Here is a 24,037-nt window from a genome sequence, read left to right as displayed (position 1 = left end):
TTCTGTTTATATTCCCCATTGTCCCTTGAGGAGGAGCAGACGTTGACAGTGCCCGTCTCTCCTCCTGCTGAGTCATTTCACCAGCTTCTAAGCAGTAAAACCTGAACCTTGGAGAGTGTGTGCAGCCCCTCTTGGGATGCCAGGAACCCACATGGTGACGTCTTGATAGTGTTTGTTTCCCTGGGGAGGGGCACTTCCTGTGTCTGTACATCACAGGCAGACCTATGAGCATCACCATACACTGAGGCAGCTTTGATTCAGGCCTAGAGAGAAGCTGTAGGCTGGAAATTGAACTAAATATTGCTTCCAGGCTTCTTGGTTCCCCCAACCCTTTCACGGTAGTCCACTTGAACGGATCCTTCTCTCTGGCCATTCACATCCTCTGCTGCTTGTACTGCCCATGTGTTTCTTCTGGCCATGCTGAATTCCTACCCCATTGACTCCTGACTCTCATTTCCATTCTCCCTTATCTCCACCCCTTTAATTTCTCTCTCCCTGCCTGGCATTTATCATTTAACTCCAGGAAACATCCTGGGGGACATAGTTTGTATGAAAGAACCTGTACAAGGTAAGGGTCCCAATCCTGCACGGTGCCGAGTGTCTTCTGCAAAATTCTGTGTACCCTCATCTTCCAGTGAAGCCTATGGGAGTTGAGAGTGCTCATGGGGTCAGAACTTAAAGCGGTTCAAGAAGTTTTGTTGTGTATTCTGGGAACAAGGCCCTGATTCAGCAAAATAGGTAAGCACATGATTTCAATGGGACTCAAGCCTGTGTTAGAAGTTATGCATATGTATATGTGCTCCGCTGAATCGGGGCCTATGTGTATACAAAGTCTAGGGCTCAAATTGAAATGTGATGCCTAAGGGCAAGAGGCCTGGTCCTTGTCTGGTGAAGTTGCTTCTTCTTAAAAGAACCCGATCCCACATTGTTTTCTTGCAGATGAGAGAGGGCAGGATCACCTGAGGGCTGCAAAACTCAACCTGGTGGATCTGGCTGGAAGCGAGAGGCAGTCCAAAACCGGAGCCACAGGGGAGCGTCTCAAAGAAGCCACCAAAATTAACCTCTCTCTCTCAGCTCTGGGCAATGTCATCTCAGCCCTGGTAGATGGCAGGTGCAAACACATCCCCTATCGAGACTCCAAGCTGACCCGGTTGCTGCAGGACTCCCTTGGAGGAAACACCAAGACCCTCATGGTGGCCTGCCTGTCTCCTGCTGATAACAACTACGACGAGAGCCTCAGCACTTTGCGCTATGCCAACCGGGCAAAGAACATCAAGAACAAGCCCCGTATCAATGAAGATCCCAAAGACGCTCTGCTGAGGGAGTATCAGGAGGAGATCAGGAAGCTGAAGGCCATTTTGGCTGAACAGATGAACACAAATAACTTGTCAGGTATGATGCCCTTGAACTGCTCCAGAGCTGCTTTATCATTGGCCAGAAAATTACACCTTAAATATACGGAGTGCACATTGGCATTTCTCCCCAACCTCCCTTCTACCTGTTGGGGAAGGCTCTCTTCAGCCCAACGCCAGCAGCTTTGGCCTTCAAGTAGGGTGGGAGGGTTAGGGTTAGGATGGGAGTAGTCTGTTTTCAGATGGGGGGATACTTTAGGGCGGGGAGCAGTCTCTAGGAACCGTCCTCCATACTCCTGGATAGGAGCAGCCTTTCATGTAGGGGTTAAGACTCCACGGCCTTTCTTCCCTTCCCCTGCCCCAGCCAGAACCAGCCTTCAAGAGAGCAGTCAATGTCCATGCCCCCTTCACCTCCCAACTGTTGATCCTCCCCTCCTGGGCCTGAGATTATGTTAGGTGGCCACATGAAGTGGCCTCATTTCCTTTGCTATCACATGGGTACTCCTGCCTTTTCTCTCTGAGGAGAAGTAAGGGAAGGGAGCTTCATAGGGGCTATGAAGCTTGAGAACCACAAGATCACTGCTCCATTTAACCAGACATCTTGCCTGCATCCCTGTAGCTTTAGGCTTGGGTGAAGAGGCAGCATTCTCCAGCAGTTAGAGCAGGGGATGAGGCATCAGGACTCTTAAGTTCTGTTCTCAGCTCTGATGCTAATTCTCTGACCTAGGGCAAGTTGCATAACATTTGTGTGCCTCAATATCCCCATCTGTAAAACGGGGGTGAGAATGATCCCCTCCCTGAGTGAATAGCCAGATGAAAACCAGGGACAGGAAGACTCCAATTAGCACTGTCTTCCAAGCATCTCTCACTCTTGCATTTACTGCCATAGCCCTTTCACATCACTGTGGACCTGTACTGCTCTCAGAAATGTGATCCAGTGTCCAGGGAACGATGCCTTTCTGTGTAGAGTGTCCTACGCTCTAAACTACTTCCCACTGCCAGCCTGGCCATAGGCAAAGATCATACCATTGTAGCCCTCAGTTACATCCTGGAAAATAATAGCAAGAACCTATCTAGACTAAACTAGAATTATCTTCAGCCTTTTACATACCTGGAACCAAGCTGTTTAAAACTCTGTCCTTCCACACAGCAGTGACTGTCTCTCAGGTGCAGCCCCAGCACAGAGCATTCTCTGTCAGCATGGATTGTATCCTATTAGCACAATTTAAAGGAATGTCTAGGCTGACACATTCCCCATCATCTGTTAGCCTCTTTCTGTTGGTTAGTTGCCAAATGATCTGAGGACAATCCTCTGTTGTATGTGTGAGTAATCTTTCTCCTTTCCTTAGGTCTGTTACCTGCTGAGACTACTCAGCTGGAAGTGAAGCCAGCTCTCCTACCTGAACCCCAGCCAGATGTCGAGGCAGAGAAGCAGTTGATCAGAGAAGTAAGCCAGGGAGCATGACCCCCAAGTTATTTCCTGCTAGGGGTTGGCCACTTTTATAATCCTCAGCACAACTGTAGCGCAAGGGGGTACTGTGTGATCTTCTTGGTACACCTCTGCCCATGCACCTCAATCTTTGGTCTTGTACCATAGACAAAACCTGTGTTGTTGGAGACCATGTTACAATACCACTGTTTCCCAACATTGTTTCGTTTTGCTTTGGAGATGGGATGGAACTGGGTTCCCAGCATGGGTCAATTTGCATTGTAGAAGTGCCTTAGCTTTCAGTACTCCCTGCTATTCTAGTGTGGAATCTCCTGTCAGCAAGGGGTTCAGTGAATCCGATCTGACCAACTATTGGCCAAATCCTGAATCTCCTACTTGCTCCTTAGTTAGACTAAACTCCCAATGACTTCAGTGCTGCTGGTTAATGAGATATAGAACCTTTCGGTTCTGTTGGTGGCTCTAATTTGGCCAATTGGGAGGGACAAAAATTTGTTCCAATCGGATAGCATTTGGGATGTGGTTTGTATGACACACAGCTGCCTCATTTGTCCCCAAAAATCATAACGACCAATTTCAAATACACAGAAGCCTAAATTCTAGATTTCCTATTAACCAGCACTTCTCTAGCCTGGAAAGTTCCCATCTAATTGCAATTTTGGATTTGTCCAAGCTTGTCTGTGTGGGTCAAGATTCACAGAATCCACCATCAGAAAATTCAGATTATGCATTGAAACCTCTCACGTAGCCTGGATATATGCTGGAGAGAAGAATGACTGGCGCGCGCGCACACACACACACACACACACACTGATTACTCTGTCTTATTGACAGTCAAGTGTTTAATGCCATCCGTACATTTCCTGATGGCTGATCATCCAGGTTGGGATATTAGTCCATTTCCTAACATGCAGGTGTCCAAATTCATAATCCACCTCCAGAATCAGCACTGCCTGGACTCCTCCTGGGCAGACTGGGCCGAGAGATCAGAGGGGAAAGTGCTAGAGGGAGCGAACTCCCCTTTCATTCTTAAAGGAGATCCCTCCAGGGCAGGGTTGAGGCATTGTTGCGTCAGCTATTCCTGTCCTGTGGATGAATGGAGAATTGCCAGTCACCTGTGAGCAGCCGCTGTGTTCATTTACATCGTAGGGTGGAAAATGGCTGTGAATACAGCTCTGTATTTAGTATATTGCTAGGGAAGTGACGAGCAGCCCAGAATGGGTGGGGATGGTCAGGAGTAGACCATGGGGATGTGCCGTGCCAGGCTGTCCACAGTGCCCTTGTGCCTTTCAGGAGTATGAGGCGAAGCTGGCCCGGCTGAAGGCAGACTATGAAGCCGAGCAAGAGTCCCGCGCCCGACTTGAGGAGGACATCAATACCATGCGGACTTCCTACGACCTCAAGCTGTCCACTCTGGAGGAAAACCTCAGGAAGGAAGCAGGTGGGAACGGGGAAGATTTAGAGAAGTGCTAGCTTTTGGGAAACCCTAGAGCAGGGAGGATGTAGACCGGGGGAATAGCAACTGCAGACAATAGAACTTTGCAGCTTGGGCCACAACAGCACTTAGCTTGAATAAAAGATTTGAACTGCAGAGATAACAGGCCCCATCATGCATTGCTGTACCTTAAGCCAGTTGGCTTGGCACAAGCCACACTTCTATGCACGATACGAGGGTGATAGTTTCAAACTTATCCATTATATGTGAATTAGATGTGTCCCGCCCCTTCAATGCCTAGTGAGTAGCCAATATGGCTTGTCAACTAGGCAAAGTTTGGGGATTCCTGAGACAACTGTGACTTGCTGTCAGCCATGCTATAGTATTATCCTTATTTGTTTTGCAGTGCTGCCTAGGAGCCAGTTGAGCTAGTTACTGAACAAACACAGACCAGAAAGATGGTCTGTGCCCCAAAGAGCTGATAATCCATAGCAGTTCTGTTACCTGGGTTCTCAATAGTTGGCTCAGACATTTTCTAACACAAAATGGTGATTTTTTCTTTGACCGTAAGCCCCCACCCTCAGAGACAGACTGAGCATTCTCATGTGAACCTCCACAGTTTTACCATCCATTGTGAAAACTACTGTATTCATGGAGGATGCTCTCTGGGTCTCCCATGGTTTTCCCCAAACAGGGTGGGGTGGCAATTGGCAGCTGTTTTGCTAACAGACGTGGTTGGTGCAAATTTTGGGTGATATTTTCACAGAGTGATGCTCTAGTGGTGCAGAGCTTGTAGCTAAGAGTTCTGGGTATTTTTTCTTGTATTCTCCAGATGCTGTCCTGAGGGTTGAAACTCTCCCTGACCAGGCACCTTTGTCTCCAGACCCTGTTGTCGCCGTCACAGAAACAGAACAGGTGTCCACCAAGGTACCCATCACCCAATGCTCTTTATCAGACAAATGGAACAAATCTAGCTGCCTATCCCCTGTGTCTGTGAGGTTCATGGATACTCATCATAGAGCGTATTTATCTAGCCACAGTGCAGCTGCTTCTGGGGTGGAATGTGGCAGCTGTTTAACAGTGCACAGCAACACTACTAGGGCAGGAGATTACTATATCCTTAAGGGTAATGTGACCATTTTGGTGGCTTGTGCTGCAGGGGGAAGCAGCAAAATAACATTCCTGACTCTTTGGTCCATGAGCAGCCCCAGAGTGGGATAGCTTCCTGCTTCATCGTGTGTCTCAGTACACATGCTGCCTGTTTTCAGAACAGCTGTCTTTAGTTGCCTTTTGCCCTCAGGACACAGCAGAGCCTCAGATAGCCCAGTATGTCGGGAGTGTGACCAGAGAGAGTCCTGGAGCAGAAGTGGCCATTGCTGCTGAGGAGCTTCCAGTGGCTGTGGACCAGCAGCAAGTGCTTGCCAGGTCAGTAACTGTGCCTCTGATCCGGCAGAATTCCTCCTGTGCATTGCATGTGACACGCACAGCCAGAAACAACCAGACTATTGCACTGTGTTATTATTATTAAGCTCAGACAGTGTGCTTAATGTGTACAAAACAGAAGAAGATGTGTCTCCTGCCCCACAAGGAAGTTCCAATCTTGTTCAAACATGAAGAGCCAGCAGATCTGACATTAGATGTTGCCAAAATACAGAAATGACAAGAGTGAAATACTGGGGAACAGGCCATTTGAGGAGATTGCAAATGGCACAGCAAGTGTTTTGCTTCTGGGTTATGAGATCAAATGCTGCCTAACTCTGAAATCTTTCCTTTCTTGGGGCTGTTGGCAGGCCTATCTTTGAACTGATGCATTTCTATCTACTTGCTGTTGGGTTTAGAACTGAACAGACCACGGAGACAACTCCTTTTTCAATCCCAGAGGGGGTTCCTCCAGGGCATTGGAGCCCCGGTGGTGGGGTGAGTGTGGAGGAATCTCACCTTGTTGCTGCCCATCGTGTAGCTCGATAAATGAGACTTTCCTCTTTAGGGCTGTCAGTCTGCTGTGATAAAACTCACCTTGAAAACTATGTTGATTATTGTTACTGTAAAATATTTGCCCCAAAACGTGAAAATGGAAATCAGCTGTTCTTGCAAGAACCACATCTGAACGAGAACTGGCAAATCGGTCCCTTCTGGCTTGGATCTGTGGAACGAGGTTCAGAGCCTTGAACCCAAACTTGACCCTTGGAGTATGAAGAGCTTCAGATTCAAGGTTCAACTTTTGGCCCATCTTGAGTCCAAACTAGTTTGAAGATTTCAGAGTAGCATCCGTGTTAGTCTGTATCCGCAAAAAGAAGAACAGGAGTACTTGTGGCACCTTAGAGACTAACAAATTTATTAGAGCATTAGCTTTCATGGGCTACTGCCCACTTCTTCGGATGCATATAGAATGGAACATATATTGAGGAGATATATATACACACATACAGAGAGCATGAACAGGTGGGAGTTGTCTTACCAACTCTGAGAGGCCAATTAAGTAAGAGAAAAAAATTTTTTTGAAGTGATAAGCTAGCCCAGTACAGACAGTTTGATAAGAAGTGTGAGAATACTTACAAGGGGAGATAGATTCAATGTTTGTAATGGCTCAGCCATTCCCAGTCCTTATTCAATCCTGAGTTGATTGTATCTAGTTTGCATATCAATTCCAGCTCAGCAGTCTCTCGTTAGAGTCTGTTTTTGAAGTTTTTCTGTTGTAAGATAGCCACCCGCAGGTCTGTCATTGAATGGCCAGACAGGTTAAAGTGTTCTCCCACTGGTTTTTGAGTATTATGATTCCTGATGTCAGATTTGTGTCCATTAATTCTTTTGGCTAGAGACTGTCCAGTTTGGCCAATGTACATGGCAGAGGGGCATTGCTGGCACATGATGGCAGATATCACGTTGGTAGATGTGCAGGTGAACGAGCCCCTGATGGTATGGCTGAAGTGATTAGGTCCTATGATGATGTCACTTGAATAGATATGTGGACAGAGTTGGCATCGGGCTTTGTTACAAGGATAGGTTCCTGGGTCAGTGTTTTTGTACAGTGATGTGTGGTTGCTGGTGAGTATTTGCTTTAGGTTGGGGGGTTGTCTGTAAGTGAGGACAGTTGTTACTCTACCCTGGAGAGGGCCTGACAGGAAAGTCCCTTTAAGCAGAATGACAGCGCATTGAAACAATATGGGACTTGCTGTCAATTCCCCACTAGTGGAGTTTCACTATATCCTGATTCACTCTTCGTGGGTTTCACTGGTTTTTGAGGCAATTGTGTGCCCTTATATTAAACTCTCAAGTGTTGAATGCTGCTTCATTCTGAAAATGGCCTTCTGCTGTAACTGCTTCTCCAGAAGGTTTCCCAAGGGCTTCTCTACTGCACATTTCTCTGTTGGGCATCTCTGAGGCTCAAACAGGCTATTAAAATATACAAGGGGGTGCAATTTGTAAATGATAAGCTATTCGCCTGTTAGGCTGTGTCAAGGCCGAATTCCCATTCTGTCACTCCGAGTTCAGGAAGTGGGAGCCCACAAGGACTTTAAAAATTAATACTGGCCACTCCAGGCTTGTATTAAATTCCCAAGGTTGCAGCTTCTCTCTGACCTTGGCTTGGTAAATGCTGCCACCACCCAAATGCAAAAAAACCCCTTTGAACCCAGGAAGGAGGACTTGGGAAATCCTCCCTGTGGGTACCCTCAAGCCCTCCGGGGAAGAGCTGAGAAAGAAAACAAAGGAAATTAGCTGTTGCTACCAGGTAATCAAACAACAGGCACAAACCTCTTAGGGACACACAAAATCCAATCCTGTTCTTAAAAAAGGTGAGTTTTATTAAAAACAAAAAGAAAGAAAAGACATCTGGAACTTAGGCTTTTGCTAGATTTTAAAAGAGCAATTCCAAAAATTAAGCACCCAAAATAGCTTTCTTGGGGGTTCAGCTTAAAGGTTACAAGCAAACAAAAGCATCCGGGGTTAGCACAGAGGAGAACCACAAGCCAAAATAAAGAATAAACCTGATAGATAAATGCAAACTGTTCCCTATCCAAATGATTCCTTCTAGCTAATTTTTCATACCTGGTTCAAAACGTACACAGCATTCCTGCTTATAGCATTGCTGCTCTGCTCCTGCTTTTCCGGAGAACAACGGACAAAGGGAAAGCTTCTTTCTCATTTTAAAAAGTTCTAGCCTCCCATTGGCTCTTTTGGTTGGGTGCCCACTCCTTTCCTTTTACCTGTGGGCTTGTTAACCCTTTACAGGTAAAGCAAGCAGAGAACAGCTACCAAGAGGGATTTTACAGCTAACTGGCTGACTGGGTGTCTATCAAAGGGAGCTCCTCCCCCCTTTATTTATCACAGGCTGAGACAGCTCCAAAGAAATTATTCTGATTGATTGTGTCAAATCTCAACACTCCCTTGCAGAGCTTAGTTTGCTTAACACCCAAGGAAAGGAAACTCACTCCTACAATTACGTTGTTAAACATCAAAGTTCTTTGCATATCAGGCAAGGCAGGGGTCCTTGGCGATGGGATTTTCAAAGCCTCCTTGGAAAGACTTTACAGCTCAGGATGTCTGCGGACTATCTGCTACTGTTTTAGCAAAGCAGGATTCAATTGGGCATTAAACAAAAGCTGCTGAGGGCTAAATTGTTTCATATCAAACTCAAGCTATTGAGACAGGAGGTCCAGTGGCGCAGAAAGAGCCAGTTTCCTCTTGAGGAAACCTGAGTTCTTTAGGAATGGGTTTGCATGCTCTGATCGAAGAAAAGACAGTTAAGAGGATAGTATCATCACAGGTCATGTCTACTCTGGCATTCTGTCTTTATTGGCCCCCATTGGCCAGCCTCTGATAGAGCAGCAGCAGTGCAAACCCCTGTGTAGAAAAAGTGAACGGCTGTAAGGTACAGTTTACGCCAGGTTCAACCAGGATAAGCTCCACCAGTGTGAAGAGTGACTTAGAGCAGTTTACCCTCTCTACACCAGTGCAATTACACGAGGGGTTGACAACCAATGTCTCAAATCCTCAGCATAGGCAAGGGATTGTAGTAAAAATATCCTCCTGTGCACAGAATATTCAGTAATTCAGTGCAGGTACCTATTTCCTCATGCTGCATGGGCATCAATTTGTTGTGTGATTCACAGAAGGGCATTTGTCTTATCGTCATGGCAGATATTTCCCTGCCTTTCAGGGGCTTCACTATTGACCTGAGGTCAGCAAGAGACCAAGCCTTTGATGTGGCAGCCCCTGTGTATGGAAATTGCTCCCTTTACTACATCTGCTTCAGCCCACCCACTGAAAATAAATTACAAACGATTAGGTATCCTAATCCTGTATCAGTCTTGGGGCTAAACAGCAGGTTTCAAAACAAAGAATAAGGATTAGGATGTTAATTAAAAAAAAAATCTCTTTCACTTCATAAATACAGGGCCATAAATGGCAAGATTTCTAGATATACCTAATGGTGAATATATTCAGGATGTATGTAAAGATACATACACTGAGCTCATGCTTTGGTGAACATCACAACACAAAGTAAATCTTAAAACAGAGGCTCCCTATCCTCACTCACCTCTTAAATCAACAAATCTGAATACTCACTTCATCAGAAATCACTGTCTGTTTATTGTATCTTTTAAAATGTCTCTAGGCAGTTGCCATGGAAGTGTATCATTTGCATATGTGCAGATGTTCCTTTATGCTACAGATCTAAGAAATGTGTCCAACTCTTCCAGGTTGCACATGCTGGAACAACAGGTGGTTGGAGGAGAACAGGCCAAAAACAAGGACCTGAAGGAAAAGCACAAATGTCGGAAAAAATATGCAGATGAACGGAAGAAGCAACTGGTGGCAGCTCTGCAGAAAATTGATGAGGACAGCAGTGACTGGGTCCTGCTCAATGTCTATGACTCCATCCAAGAGGAGGTGCGAGCCAAGAGCAAGCTGCTGGAGAAGATGCAGAAGAAGGTAACCCCTAAGAAGCAATTAACTCTTGTGTAGAGCTAAGATTTGGGGAGCATCCATGAGATTACTCTTGGAGGTGCCCCTTACTCTTATCCCCCTATCCCCTCATCCTCCTTTCCTCCTTCACCTTCATCCTTTTGTTATAGTAATGAGACATTCCAGTCAGCATGACTCTGGCATCTCCGTGTCTCTCAAACTGATCCTAGCTTGGGGAGAGCCCAAAATTGCCACTATGTTATTCCACCTCAACATAACACAAAGTAGAAGCTGTAAATCAAGTGGCCTACTTTTGATAGCGATATATGCCATGCTTTGAGCCAGCCTGGATAGAACAACAGACAGAGATTCAGGAGAGCTGAATTCTCTACTTGGCTCTGCTGTTGACTCATGTGGGCAAATTGTTTCCCCATCTGTAACTGAGAAGAAGGATTTTCACTCACCTTGGTAAAGATCTTTGAGAGCTGCAGAGGACAGTGCTATCCAGGCGCTGTGTTGGTATGATTTGTACGGTTACTCACACATATCTATAACATGGACAGGACTTGGGATCATTGAGAATGGTCATGGTGAGCTGTTGCCCATCTCCTGCTTTGTCCTGCTTTGACCTTCAAACTAATAAATTGGCTGTGTGCGTGTGTGTGTGTGTGTGTGTGTGTGTGTGTGTGTGTGTGTGTGTGTGTGAGAGAGAGAGAGAGAGAGACATTATTCTCTCTAGTGGCACAGCTTCTTACATTGGCACAGCTGAAGTGGGGGGGGCACATAGAATCATAGAATCACAGAATATCAGGGTTGGAAAGGACCTCAGGAGGTATCTAGTCCAACCCCCTGCTCAAAGCAGGACCAATCCCCAACTAAATCATCCCAGCCAGGGCTTTGTCAAGCCTGACCTTAAAAACCTCTAAGGAAGGAGATTCCACCACCTCCCTTGGTAACCCATTCCAGTGCTTCACCAACCTCCTAGTGGAAAAGTTTTTCCTAATATCCAACCTAAACCTCCCCCACTGCAACTTAAGACCATTACTCCTTGTTCTGTCATCTGGTACCACTGAGAACAGTCTAGATCCATCCTCTTTGGAACCCCCTTTCAGGTAGCTGAAAGCAACTATCAAACCCCCCTCATTCTTCTCTTCTATAGACTAAACAATCCCAGTTCCCTCAGCCTCTCCTCATAAGTCATGTGCTCCAGCCAGGGGTGGCTCCAGGCACCCACGCACCAAGCACGTGCCTGGGGTGGCAAGCCGCAGGGGGCGGCCTGCCGGTCACCATGAGGGCGGCAGTCAGGCTCCCTTCGGTGGCATGCCTGCAGGAGGTCCGCCAGTCCCACGGTTTCGGTGGCAATTCGGCGGCGGGTACGCCGGAGGTGCGGGACTGGCGGACCTCCCGCAGGCGTGCCGCTGAAAGCTGCCTGACTGGCCGTGCTTGGGGCAGCAAAATACATAGAGCCGCCCCTGGCTCCAGCCCCCTAATCATTTTTGTTGCCTTCTGCTGGACACTTTCCAATTTTTCCACATCCTCCTTTTAGTGTCAGGCCCAAAACTGGACACTGTACTCCAGATGAGGCCTCACCAATGTTGAATGGAGGGGAATGATCACGTCCCTCAATCTGCTGGCAATGCCCCTACTTATACAGCCCAAAATGCCGTTAGCCTTCTTGGCAACAAGGGCACACTGTCAACTCATATCCAGCTTCTCGTCCACTGTAACCCCTAGGTTCTTTTCTGCAGAACTGCTGCCTAGCCATTTGGTCCCTAGTTTGTAGCAGTGCATGGGATTCTTCCATCCTAAGTGCAGGACTCTGCACTTGTCCTTGTTGAACCTCATCAGATTTCTTTTGGCCCAATCCTCTAATTTGTCTAGGTCCCTCTGTATCCTATCCCTACTCTCCAGCATATCTACCACTCCTCCCAGTTTAGTGTCATCTGCAAACTTGCTGAGGGTACAGTCCACATCATCCTCCAAATCATTAATGAAGATATTGAACAAAACCGGCCCTAGGACCGACCCTTGGGGCATTCCGCTTGAAACCGGCTGCCAACTAGACATGGAGCTGTTGATCACTACCCGTTGAGCCTGACGATCTAGCCAGCTTTCTATCCACCTTACAGTCCATTCATCCAACCCATACTTCTTTAACTTGCTGGCAAGAATACTGTGGGAGACCGTATCAAAAGCTTTGCTAAAGTCAAGGAATAACACATCCACTGCTTTCCCCTCATCCACAGAGCCAGTTATCTCATCATAGAAGGCAATCAGGTTGGTCAGGCATGACTTGCCCTTGGTGAATCCATGCTGACTGTTCCTGATCTCTTTCCTCTCCTCTAAGTCCTTCAGAATTGATCCCTTGAGGACCTGCTCCATGATTTTTCCAGGGCCTGAGGTGAGGCTGACTGGCCTGTAGTTCCCCGGATCCTCCTCCTTCCCTTTTTTAAAGATGGGAACTACATTAGCCTTTTTCCAGTCATCCGGGACCTCCTCTGATCACCATGAGTTTTCAAAGATAATGGCCAATGGCTCTGCAATCACATCCGCCAACTCCTTTAGCACCCTCGGATGCAGCGCATTCAGCCCCATGGACTTGTGCTCGTCCAGTTTTTCTAAATAGTCCTGAACCACTTCTTTCTCCACAGAGGGCTGGTCATCTCCTCCCCATGCTGTGCTGCCAAGTGCAGCAGTCTGGGAGCTGACCTTGTTCGTGAAGACAGAGGCAAAAAAAAACATTGAGTACATGAACTTTTTCCTGTCACTAGGTTGCCTCCCTCATTCAGTAAGGGGCCCACACTTTCCTTGACTTTCTTCTTGTTGCTAACGTACCTGAAGAAACCCTTCTTGTTACTCTTAACATCTCTTGCTAGCTGCAACTCCAAGTGTGATTTGGCCTTTCTGATTTCGCTCCTGCATGCCTGAGCAATATTTTTATACTCCTCCCTGATCATTTGTCCAATCTTCCACTTCTTGTAAGCTTCTTTTTTGCGTTTAAGATCAGCAAGGATTTCACTGTTAAGCCAAGCTGGTCGCCTGCCATATTTACTATTCTTTCTACATAGACTCATAGACTTTAAGGTCAGAAGGGACCATTATGATCATCTGGTCTGACCTCCCGCATGATGCAGGCCACAAAGCCGTCCCTACCCTTTCCCTTGACTCTGCTGTTGAAGTCCCCAAATCCTGTGGTTTAGAGACTTCAATTAGCAGAGAATCCTCCAGCTAGCGATCCCTGCCCCATGCTGCGGAGGAAGGCGAGAAACTTCCAGGGCCTCTGCCAATCTGCCCTGGAGGAAAATTCCTTCCCGACCCATCTACACATCAGGATGGTTTGTTCCTGCAACCTCAATAAGGATTCTTTACAATACAGCCAGCTCTCCTGGACTCCTTTCCCCCTCATGATATTCTTCCAGGGGATCCTGCCCATCAGTTCCCTGAGGGAGTTAAAGTCTGCTTTTCTGAAGTCCAGGGTCCGTATTATGCTGCTCTCCTATCTTCCTTGTGTCAGGATCCTGAACTCGACCATCTCATGGTCACTGCCTCCCAGGTTCCCATCCACTTTTGCTTCCCCTACTAATTCTTCCTGGTTTGTGAACAGCAGGTCAAGAAGAGCTCTGCCCCTAGTTGGTTCCTCCAGCACTTGCACCAGGAAATTGTCCCCTACGCTTTCCAAAAACTTCCTGGATTGTCTGTACACTTCTGTATTGCTCTCCCAGCAGATATCAGGGTGATTGAAGTCTCCCATGAGAACCAGGGCCTGTGATCTAGTAACTTCTGTTAGTTGCTGGAAGAACGCCTCGTCCACCTCATCCCCCTGGTCTGGTGGTCTATAGCAGACTCCCACCACGACATCACCCTTGTTGCTCACACTTCTAAACTTAATCCAGAGACTCTCAGGTTTTTCTGCAGTTTCATACCGGAGCTCTGAGCAGTCATACTGCTCTCTTACATACAATGCAACTCCCCCACCTTTTCTGCCCTGCCTGTCCTTCCTGACCAGTTTATATCCATCCATGACAGTATTCCAGTCATGTGAGTTATCCCACCAAGTCTCTGTTATTCTAAGCACAATCATGCTTTTGATGCTGAAGGAATTAGGTATCTGTCTTCATTTGACTGTGGTTCATTATAGCTATGAATCAGAAGACATATAAGCAGTACGAATTGCACCCAAAAATAATTGTAAATGCAAAATTGTGCCCATCGAAGTGAGGCCATTCTGAAAACCAGACCCTCTGACAACATGCAGCTTTAAAGATATAGTGCTTACCTACCAAAGGGCCTCCAAAAACATGTGTGCACACAGGCCCGCTGACAGCAATTCCAGGCTCCAGGGCAGAACAGTCAATGGGCACGCATGTACAAGCCGCGCCCGTGCGGACACGGTCCGCCTGACATTTGGGTGGTGCTGTGCTGCGCTGGCTGGTGCCCAGCGAACTGCCAGCTGCGCTGCTGGGCACGCTCTTCCAGCACGGCCAGGGTTTCCACCTGCCTGCCCGGTAGGGTTGCCAACTGTCTAATCACACAAACCGAAAGACCCTTGTCCCGTCCCCTGCTCCTTCCCTGAGACCATGCCACTGTCATGCCCCTTCTCCAAAGCCCCGCCCCTGCTCACTCCATCCCCCCTCCCTCTGTTGCTCACTCTCCCCCATCCTCACACACTTCCACCAGACTGGGGCCGGGGGTTGGGTGCAGGAGGGGGTGTGGGATGCAAGCTCTGGGAGGGAGTTTGGGTGCAGGAGGGGGTGAGAAGTCAGGCTCTGGGAGGGAGTTTGGGTGCGGGGTACAGACTGTAGGCTGAGGCAAGGGGTTGGGGTCCAGGAGGAGATCAGGAGGTCAGCGTTTACCTTGGGCGGCTCCCAAAAGTGACCAGCACACCCCTGGCAGTGGCTTCTAGGTAGGGGGCCCAATGTCCATCTAGTCCAGTAACCTGTCTACAATAGGGGCCAGCACCAGACACTTCAGGGGAAGGGGCAATAAACCCTGGTGTAGGCAAATGTGGAAGAATCTGCCCCTAGAGGAGTTCATCCTAATCCCTAATAGTTCGTCAGAGATTTGCTTGAAACTTGAAGCCTGGGGTTTTACATCTCTTCCCATTTTTTTAGTATATGCTAGTGTAATTCTGAATATTCTTGACGTCCATATAAGTTCCAGCCCCTCATAGCAAAATTCTAAGTTATTTATTCCCACAACTTCATGGGGCAATGAGTTCCACATTCTAATTGCACATTGTGTGAAGAAGAGTTTCCTTTTACCAGTTTTGAATTTGCCACCTTTCAATTTCATTGAATGTCCTCTTGTTATTGGGTTATGAGACAGAGAGAATAGAAGTTCCCAATCCACTTTCTCTGAACCATTCATATACAGTATACTTAGATCATGCGCTCTCTTTATTAGTCTCCTCTCTAAAGTAAACAGTGCAAATCTTTTCAAACTCTCCTCATATCTTTCTTCCCTCTTCATATCTTCCCCCTAATCATTCTTGTTGTGCCAGTCATCTAGAGTTCTCTGTTCTCATCACAATTAACCCTTTCCTTTTGGTGACCTAGCTGCGAGCTGCTGAGACTGAAATCAAGGACTTGCAGTCAGAGTTTGAGTTGGAGAAGATTGATTATCTTGCCACCATCCGCCGGCAGGAGCGGGACTGCTTGCTCTTTCAGCAGCTTCTGGATCAGGTGCAGCCCCTCATACGGCGTGACTGTAACTACAGCAACCTAGATAAGATCAGATGTGAGTCCATCTGGGATGAGGACAGCGGCTGCTGGAAACTCCCAGAGCTTGTCATTCAAAAAACCAGCCTTCCCGCAGGTAAGAAAGGCATCTGCATTGTACTCCCCATCCACGCAGCTTATCTCTGCTCACTAGCATGGCCATGTGTATCGCATTCACTTATAAACCCTTGGTTTGGCTCACGTGTACAGAATAGGCTGTAATCTTTCTGTGGGAGCCTGGATGATGATCTAGCTCAGGGATCAGCAACGTTTGGCTCGCGGCTTGCCAGGGTAAACACCCTGGCGGACCGGGCCAGTTTATTTACCTGCTGACGCGGCAGGTTCGGCCGATCACGGCTCCCACTGGCCCTTTTGGGCCAATGGGGGCGGTGGGAAACAGCACGGGCGAGGGATGTGTTGATCGCAGATTCCTGCCACCCCCATTGGCCCGGGACGGCGAACCACGGCCAGTGGGGGCCGCGATCGGCCAAACCTGCCGCGTCAGCAGGTAAATAAACTGGCCCGGCCCGCCAGGGTGCTTACCCTGGCGAGCCGCGTGCCAAACGTTGCCGACCCCTGATCTAGCTAAATGAGGACAAAGCATCTCTTATTGGGACTTCCTGACTATTTATTTTGAACAGGATGTCATTGATTTGAGTGATAGTAGGGAATCTTGTGTTAAACCACACAACAGTATAACCCATATCTGATTAAATATCATAAGATCTCTGGGCCTTTAGAGGAGTGTTATTTGGTAACTGGTGCTTAACATAAAAATGTTGCCCTTCTCCCCATTCTTTTCCTTCAAGGACCTTGAAGCACTTTATGAGATTAATGAATTAGGCTTCACAAACCCTCATCAGGTAGGTGGTATTAGACTGGTTTTAGAAGGGGAGACACTGAGGCACAGAAGGACATGACTTCCCAATGTGCCATCGTGAGTCTGTAGTAGAGTGAGGTCTGGAACCCAGGATCCCTGATCCCCAGTCCTGTGTTTTTTATTTCATTCCCTTCTGTGTATTAGCTGCCTTAGCCCAATAGGTGAACCATTTTCCCTACAAGGTTGAAATATTCACTCCACAGACCTGCAGGCCCCATATGTAGTTGTACTGTGGTATGTAACCTATCATTTAAATCAGCTTCTGTACCCAATGGCTGGAGGATAGCTAATGTGATGCCAAATTTTTAAAAAGGCTCCAGAGGTGATCTGGAAATTACAGGCTGGTAAATCTAACTTCAGTACCGGGCAAATTGGCTGAAACGATAGTAAAGAACAGAATTTCAGACACCTAGATGAACATAATCTGGTGAGGAAGAGTCAACATTTTTTTGTAAAGGGAAATCATGCCGCCCCAATCTACTAGAATTCTGTGAGGGGGTCAACAAGCAGGTGGACAAGGGTGGTCCAGTGGATACAGTATACTTAGATGTTCAGAAAGCCTTTGACAAGGTCCCTCACCAAAGGCTCTTAAGCAATGTAAGCTGTCATGGGATAAGATCCTCTCGTGGATAGGGCCCTCCCAAATTCACAGTCCATTTTGATCAATTTCACAGTCATAGGATTTTTAAAATAATAAATTTCCATTATTTCAGCTATTTAACTCTGAAATTTCACAGAGTTGTAATTGTAGGGTTCCTGACCCAAAAAGGAGTTGTGGTGGGGTCGCAAGGTTATTGTATTGTTGTTGCGTTAGTGCTACCCTTACTTCTGCGCTATTGCTGGCAGTGGCACTGCTTTCAGAGCTGGAGAGCGGAGGCTGCTGGCCAGGAGCCCAGCTCTGAAGGCAGAGCCGCCGCCAGCAGCAGCACAGAAATAAGGATGGTACGGTATGGTGTTGCCACCCTTACTTCTGCACTGCCGCCTGCAGAGCTGGGCCCTCAGCCCGCAGCCCCCGCTCTCCGGCTCCCCAGCTCCGAAGGCAGCGCAGAAGTAAGGGTGGCAATATCACGACCCCCCTGCAACTCCCTTTGGGTCAGGCCCCCCAATTTGGGAAATGCTGGTTTCCCCCATGAAATCTGTATAGTATAAAGTAAAAGAGCACAAAAGACCAGATTTCATATGGGGGGGGGAGACCAGATTTCACGGTCTGTGACGTGTTTTTCATAGCCATGAATTTGGTAGGGCGCTACTAATGGATCAATAACTGGTTAAAAGATAGAAAATAACGGGTAGGAATAAATGGTTAGTTTTCAGAATGGAGAGCGGTAAATAGTGGTGTCCCCCAGGGGTCAGTACTGGGATAAGTATTGTTCAACATATTCATAAATGATCTGGAAAAAGGGGTAAACAGGAAGGTGGCAAAATTTGCAGATGATACAAAACTATTCAAGATAGTTAAGTCCAAAGCAGACTGCGAAGAGTTACAAAGGGATCTCACAAAACTGGGTGACTGGGCAACAAAATGGCAGATGAAATTCAATGTTGATAGATGCAGAGATCACCAAATGAAATTAATAGGCAGCAAATTTAAAAGAAACAAAAGGAAGTATTTCTTCACACAAAGCACTGTTGATCTGTGGAACTCATTGCCAGAGGATGTTGTGAAGGCCAAGACTATAACAGGGTTCAAAAAAGAACTAGATGAATTCATGGAGGATAGGTCCATCAATGGGTCTCAGCCAGGAAGGGCAGGGTTGGTGTCCCCAGCCTGTGTTTGCCAGAAGCTGGGAGTGGATGACAGGGGAGGGATCATCTGATGATTACCTTTTCTGTTCATTCCCTCTGAAGCACCTGGCATTGGCCACTGTCGGAAGACAGGAGACTGGGACCCAGTATGACCATTCTTATTGGTAGTTGCATAAAAAGTGTAGTGTGAGGGTCCTTTTAAGCCCCCTATGGCTCAGTAAGCAGTGATCTGGGGTGTCTGTAAGCAGCAGTGGGGAACAAGGGGGACAGTCAGGAAAAGCTGGAACTGATTCAGTGCCGCTGGTCCTTTAAGTGATGCCTTTGTTCTCTCATAGCAGTTCCATCACTGCCACAGACTAAGCCAGCCAGGAAGAGCTCCTCAGGCGAGAACGGAGAGCTGCTGATGGTAAGCTGCACTCTCCTCCGGGACTCTGCGGGAACCTTCTGAGAAGGGGCTATGTTGCTACACAACTCTTCCTTCTGGAGGACATAGGCAGAGGGCTGAGTGTCTCCAGAGGGACTCATACCCAGCCATCACTGGCATTAGAAGAAGGCTGGCAGGGCCTCAGAGGTGTGTGTAAAGCAGAGTAAATAGTGAAGCAGTGAGCTGGCCTCACAGTCCAGTGGCCAGTCAGTGGAGTGTAGGACCCTGGCCAGCAGGGCCTGGGAATGCTGGGAGTCCAGCCCCTGAAGAGGAGAGACAGCCCAGGCCAGAATGATACACAACACAGCCCTAGAGCAGTTCCAAAACTAGAAGGGTAGTGCATTGGCTGTTCTCTGTGGGGAGCTGGGCTCAAGTTCCAGTTAATTGGTGGTATCAGATTCTTACTCCTGGGGGAATTCTGCGCATCTGCGGACGTGCAAAATTCATCACTCTCGCATAATTTTGTATTTTCCAGCATAAAAAACATTCTGCCTAAGAAGTGCTGCAGGTCCACCTTGTACCCACCAGAGGCCGCTGTGGTGCCAGAACAGCCGGCTGCGTTCATGCCGGCTGTTCTAGCGCCACAGCGGCCTCTGGTGGGGAAAAAGGCAGAACTGCAGCACTTCTTAGGCAAAATGTTTTTTATGCAGAAAAATACAAAACTCTATGCTCAGTGCTGCAGAATTCCCCCCAGAATAGAGTTCATCACAGCACCTGCCCGTGGAGCCAGGTTAGACAGAGTGGGGCACACAGAGCTGCTGTGGGGGGGTCACAGATTCGGGTCCAGAATGGCTAGTGGGGGGACCGCGTTGAGCCTAGGGATGCGGGAGAGGCGTGGGGATGAGGGGTGCGGGGACAGGGGCAGACGTGCCTGACTGAATGGGAGAGGCTTTGGGTCAGCCAGGGTCTGCATGGGGGAGGCTTCCCAACACCCTAACCCCCCCCCCCCCCCCAGAGAAAAAACCTCCCACCCACACTTCACCCTCCAGGGTCATTCCTAGGCTCCTTCCTTTTCCCTCAGCTCCTCCGTAATCCCTGACTCCTCCAAGCCTTTCCACTGCTTCTGACAGGTCCAAGAAATCCGATTCTGTAGTGTCATTTAAATGAATTACACAATGTTCTGTATTAATAGGCCTAGTAAGGAATCTATTTGTCAATAAAAAATTACCAGAATTTTTTTTTTTGGTCTGTATTGTTACAGACATACTTGCTGACAGATATTTTGAAACAGATTACCAAAATAATTGTAACTGGCCTGATTATATTGTGTTATTTTGACAAATAAAATATGCAGAATTTTGCAGAATTTTCAAATATTGTGTGCAGAATTTTTAATTTTTTGCTGCAGAATTTTTAATTTTGGGGCACAGAATTCCCCCAGGAGTAATCTTAGCTCCCCTTTGACAACAACAAAAACACTCCCTGCTTTGCTTGGCCTCTGCCCAGGGCACAGTGGCCTAGGACTAGGTTAGTTCGGCAAGTCTGGACGGAAGCTTATTCCCAAACTTCTATGCGGATTATGAATCCTGCCTCATGGCTCAATTGATTTCCCCCTCCTACCCAGGCAAGACCTTAGTCAATGCGACCAATCCAATTGCTTGTAGTAGTTGCTGTGGCCCCTACAGGTCCCCTTGGCAGGGCTTTTGGACAGTGGATTTGCATGGTTTGCAAACCTACTGGCCATGTACTGGTTGCAGCCATAGAGAGAGTTGCCAGAAAGCCATTCTGTGCAGCACATAGAGACCTGCCCCCCACCCCGTCCAGTGTAGCAGAATTGCACCTGTATCATTACATTTTGGACTTTGCTTACAGGTATTGGAGGGGGTGGCAGGATGTAGCCCAATGCCTGTCCAGATTATGTCCAAGAATGTGTGTTCTGCAGTGTTACTGTTGCCCGGGTTGGATCACATGTTCGATCACTTCATATTATCTCTAAGTCTCTGGCCCTAGCCCATGGAGTGGTGCTTGGCTGCTTAAGAGCTGGAGCTGAGGGGAGTGCTGCTCACAGCGTTTTGTGATCCCAGCAGGAAGAAGACCGCTACAAACTGATGCTGAGCAGGAGTGACAGTGAGAATATTGCCAGTAACTATTTCCGGTCCAAGCGAGCCAGCCAGATCCTCAGTGCTGATCCTATGAAGAGTCTCGGTAAATATCCCAACACTCTCCTTTTCTTTCCTCTGTGTGCCGGTATCTCTTCCAATGAGGGTTCCATTCCTGGCAGGTTAGTCTGGAGGGATTTGTTGTTCCCCAGTCAAATAGCCTCTTTACTGGACAATGCAACCCATTCCTTTATTGGTGGTGACAGCCATTTTCCCCTCTGACAATGGTTCCCTAGAGTTGCTCTAGCAGACCAGATGTTGATAAACCTCCCTGTAGTGATTTGAATGATTTGCTTCCAGTGCTTGTAGCTTGGAGGTAATTCACGTTCAGCATGTCACCCTGACCAACACGTGCTGTCTTTTGTCCCTCCATAGGGTTGCCACTCACCCCAGTTTTTCAGGGAATAAAGCACCAGGGGCTGGATGTTCTGCAGAAGCCTGTGTGTCATTCAATGGTGCTGGTGATTCCTTTTTAAATTTGCCATGGACTTAGTCCTTGGTGACAAGTGCCCTCGCTGTGTCTGACTCCATTTGTTTTAGGGATAGCTAAGCTTTGTAAATGTACAGCATGGGTCATCTGTGCATTCAATGGGAGTCTCTTGCCGATCAGGCCCTCTGTTTTTTGGTTTTCATTGGTTTTTTTCAATTAATTTTGGAACAATGGACTGAACTGCAGAGCTCTGCGGTCATTTCTGAACCAGCACACAGAAATAAACGCAGCTGTGGATAAACCGATACAGAGCCTTCAGGTCACTGGTTCCAAAGTAGACTAGATAGGTCTAACAAAAGATAACCACCCTGTGGTAGCCTGAGTGAAACAGATTTTTGTGGGGTTTCAGTCTAATTCCTGGTGAAGAGCTGTCTGCATAATAAAACCCACCACCACAGTTGGTGCTGATTGGCATCCTTGCTAGCAGAGACTGGATGGACTACACACACTCCCATCTTACCGTCAGAAATGTCCCATGAGCACAGGATTGAGGCACATCGATGAGGGAGCATGGAGAAATGTATCCAGTTACTTCCTCTTCTGTGAATGAAACCTATCACCCCTAGTCTCAGATGCCTGTCACGCTGCCAGCTGGGCCCTTCAATTACAGAGAATAAGCAGAAAGCCAGAACAAAACAGAGACATAATCAGCAATTCAACCAACTAAATGAGCTTTGCATTGTGCCATGGAAGTCATTAAACTCTGGCTGTGATGCACTTTCAAAGGGATGTGGGCATCAAATCTCAAATGTGGAGGCGGTCCGCTGAGAAAGCTCTGCCACTAGGCATGGGGTGTTTCACTCTCCAGGACTGTCAGTTATTAGTATCTGACTAGATACATTGCATATTCAAGTATCAGAGGGGTAGCCGTGTTAGTCTGAATCTGTAAAAAGCAACAGAGGGTCCTGTGGCACCTTTAAGACTAACAGAAGTATTGGGAGCATAAGCTTTTGTGGGTAAGAACCTCACTTCTTCAGATGCAAGTGAGGTTCTTACCCATGAAAGCTTATGCTCCCAATACTTCTGTTAGTCTTAAAGGTGCCACAGGACCCTCTGTTGCTTATTGCATATTCAGAAAACCAACCAGTGAAATGGTCAACTCCAGTCTGGAAGTTCCTTAATATGAGTAAATTTAAATGCAAAAATCTCTAAATTTCCTGACTGCCTTCAATAAAATTAATGGATAAGGTTTTAATGCAGCTGGGAACTTGCGGGGGAGGGATAGCTCAGTGGTTTGAGCATTGGCCTGCTAAACCCAGGATTGTGAGTTCAATCCTTAAGGGGGCCACTTGGGGATCTGGGGCAAAATCAGTACTTAGTCCTGCTAGTGAAGGCAGGGGGCTGGACTCAATGACCTTTCAAGGTCCCTTCCAGTTCTAGGAGATGGGATATCTCCAGTAATTTCAAATTTCAAAAAGCATTGCTGAGTCTTAACAGACCAAACATGTCGGTATATCCTGTTCCTTTACTCTACAGCCCATCATAACTCCCCTCCTGTGCTGAGCGCCCCCCTGAACAACAACACCTCCAGCATGGCACCAGTCTCTCCTTCACAGACTGTGGAGATGCCCCAGCCACGTCCTTTCCGCCTTGAGTCGCTTGACTTCACCACACCGTCCTCCAAAACAAAGCGCAAGAAGGGCAAAAACAGCTTCAGCAGCGACCCCTTCTGAGTGAAGTGGCCTCAGGTGAATACGGATCCTTCTGATTGTAGTGGCCTTCATGGACTCCAGTCCCCTGTGGCTCCTGTCTGCTCAGATTGCAGCGGCCTTCCTTGGCAGTTACCCTCTTAACGATGTAGAATTTGGCGGCAGCAATCCTCTTATCACAGCGGCTTTTGGAAGGGACAGTTTGACTTTCCTTTGAGTTTAGGGTCAGTGGAGACAAATGCTGCTTCCAGGGGTTTTGAAGTCTGTAATGACAACTCCAGGTTCAAGCTGGGGCTGGCACATTCCTCCGTTACCTGTTTCCCTGTCACAGGTGTGCAGCCAGCACCATATATTTAGTCTTCCATTCTGGTCACTGCCATGCCCAGCAGGTGGTGGCAAGTCAAACCTCTGTACTTGGACTAAAATCTTTAGGTGATGTGAGGAAATTCCTCAAAAAAAGCCTTAAAATCACTTTCCGTATTTCCCAGTGCAAGTTTCCTAGACAGCGCTTCCTTATTTCCTTTTGGATGTCACAGCCACAACTTGAGCTCATGCCCCATACAGAATTCTCCAGCCTTATTCCTCATTGCAATAAGACAGTGAGAGGTTCTGGCAGTATCGCTACCTGTGACGGGGTTGGGACTCACCACCACAGCGCCTCCCGCCGGTTGCTCTGGGAATTAGCTCAGTCCATGGCGAGTGTCCTCTGATGGTGGTGTCCTGTTCGTCATCTGTTCCTTGCTGGTGTCTGGACCCGCGTTGCTCCCCGCTCGGCGGCGTCCTCTTCAGGATACTGCCCTCTGGCAGTGTCCCCTAGTCCATCCTCACCCCCTTCCGGGGTGTGTGTGGTTAACAACAGTCTTTCTCTGCGCCCCAGCGGTCAACCACACC

At 47.7% G+C, this 24,037-nt stretch overlaps 1 protein-coding gene across 4 annotated transcripts in view; it reads left to right on the top strand.

The window, feature by feature from the left end:
• The window catches only part of KIF17 (kinesin family member 17), a 41,972-nt gene extending 18,207 nt beyond the window's left edge, over nt 1–23,765 (top strand). Inside the window, exons 5-14 of one of the 4 annotated variants that reach the window (XM_034753630.1) lie at nt 940–1,392; nt 2,702–2,799; nt 4,093–4,240; nt 5,067–5,161; nt 5,535–5,659; nt 9,937–10,168; nt 15,697–15,955; nt 18,823–18,890; nt 20,936–21,053; nt 22,974–23,765. In XM_034753630.1, coding sequence (XP_034609521.1) covers nt 940–1,392; nt 2,702–2,799; nt 4,093–4,240; nt 5,067–5,161; nt 5,535–5,659; nt 9,937–10,168; nt 15,697–15,955; nt 18,823–18,890; nt 20,936–21,053; nt 22,974–23,170 — 1,793 coding nt within the window. In that variant the 3' untranslated portion in view covers nt 23,171–23,765. Of the gene's footprint in view, nt 1–939; nt 1,393–2,701; nt 2,800–4,092; nt 4,241–5,066; nt 5,162–5,534; nt 5,660–9,936; nt 10,169–15,696; nt 15,956–18,819; nt 18,891–20,932; nt 21,054–22,973 lie in introns of all 4 variants that reach the window. The other 3 variants (XM_034753628.1, XM_034753629.1, XM_034753627.1) reach the window with 3 other exon arrangements.
• Nucleotides 23,766–24,037: the final 272 nt, after the last annotated feature.

This window comes from Trachemys scripta, chromosome 19, assembly GCF_013100865.1.
Source record: "Trachemys scripta elegans isolate TJP31775 chromosome 19, CAS_Tse_1.0, whole genome shotgun sequence".
Lineage (NCBI taxonomy): Eukaryota > Metazoa > Chordata > Testudines > Emydidae > Trachemys > Trachemys scripta.
The sequence above is the reverse complement of the archived record's forward strand: the minus strand, read 5'-3'. Positions and strand labels throughout refer to the sequence as shown.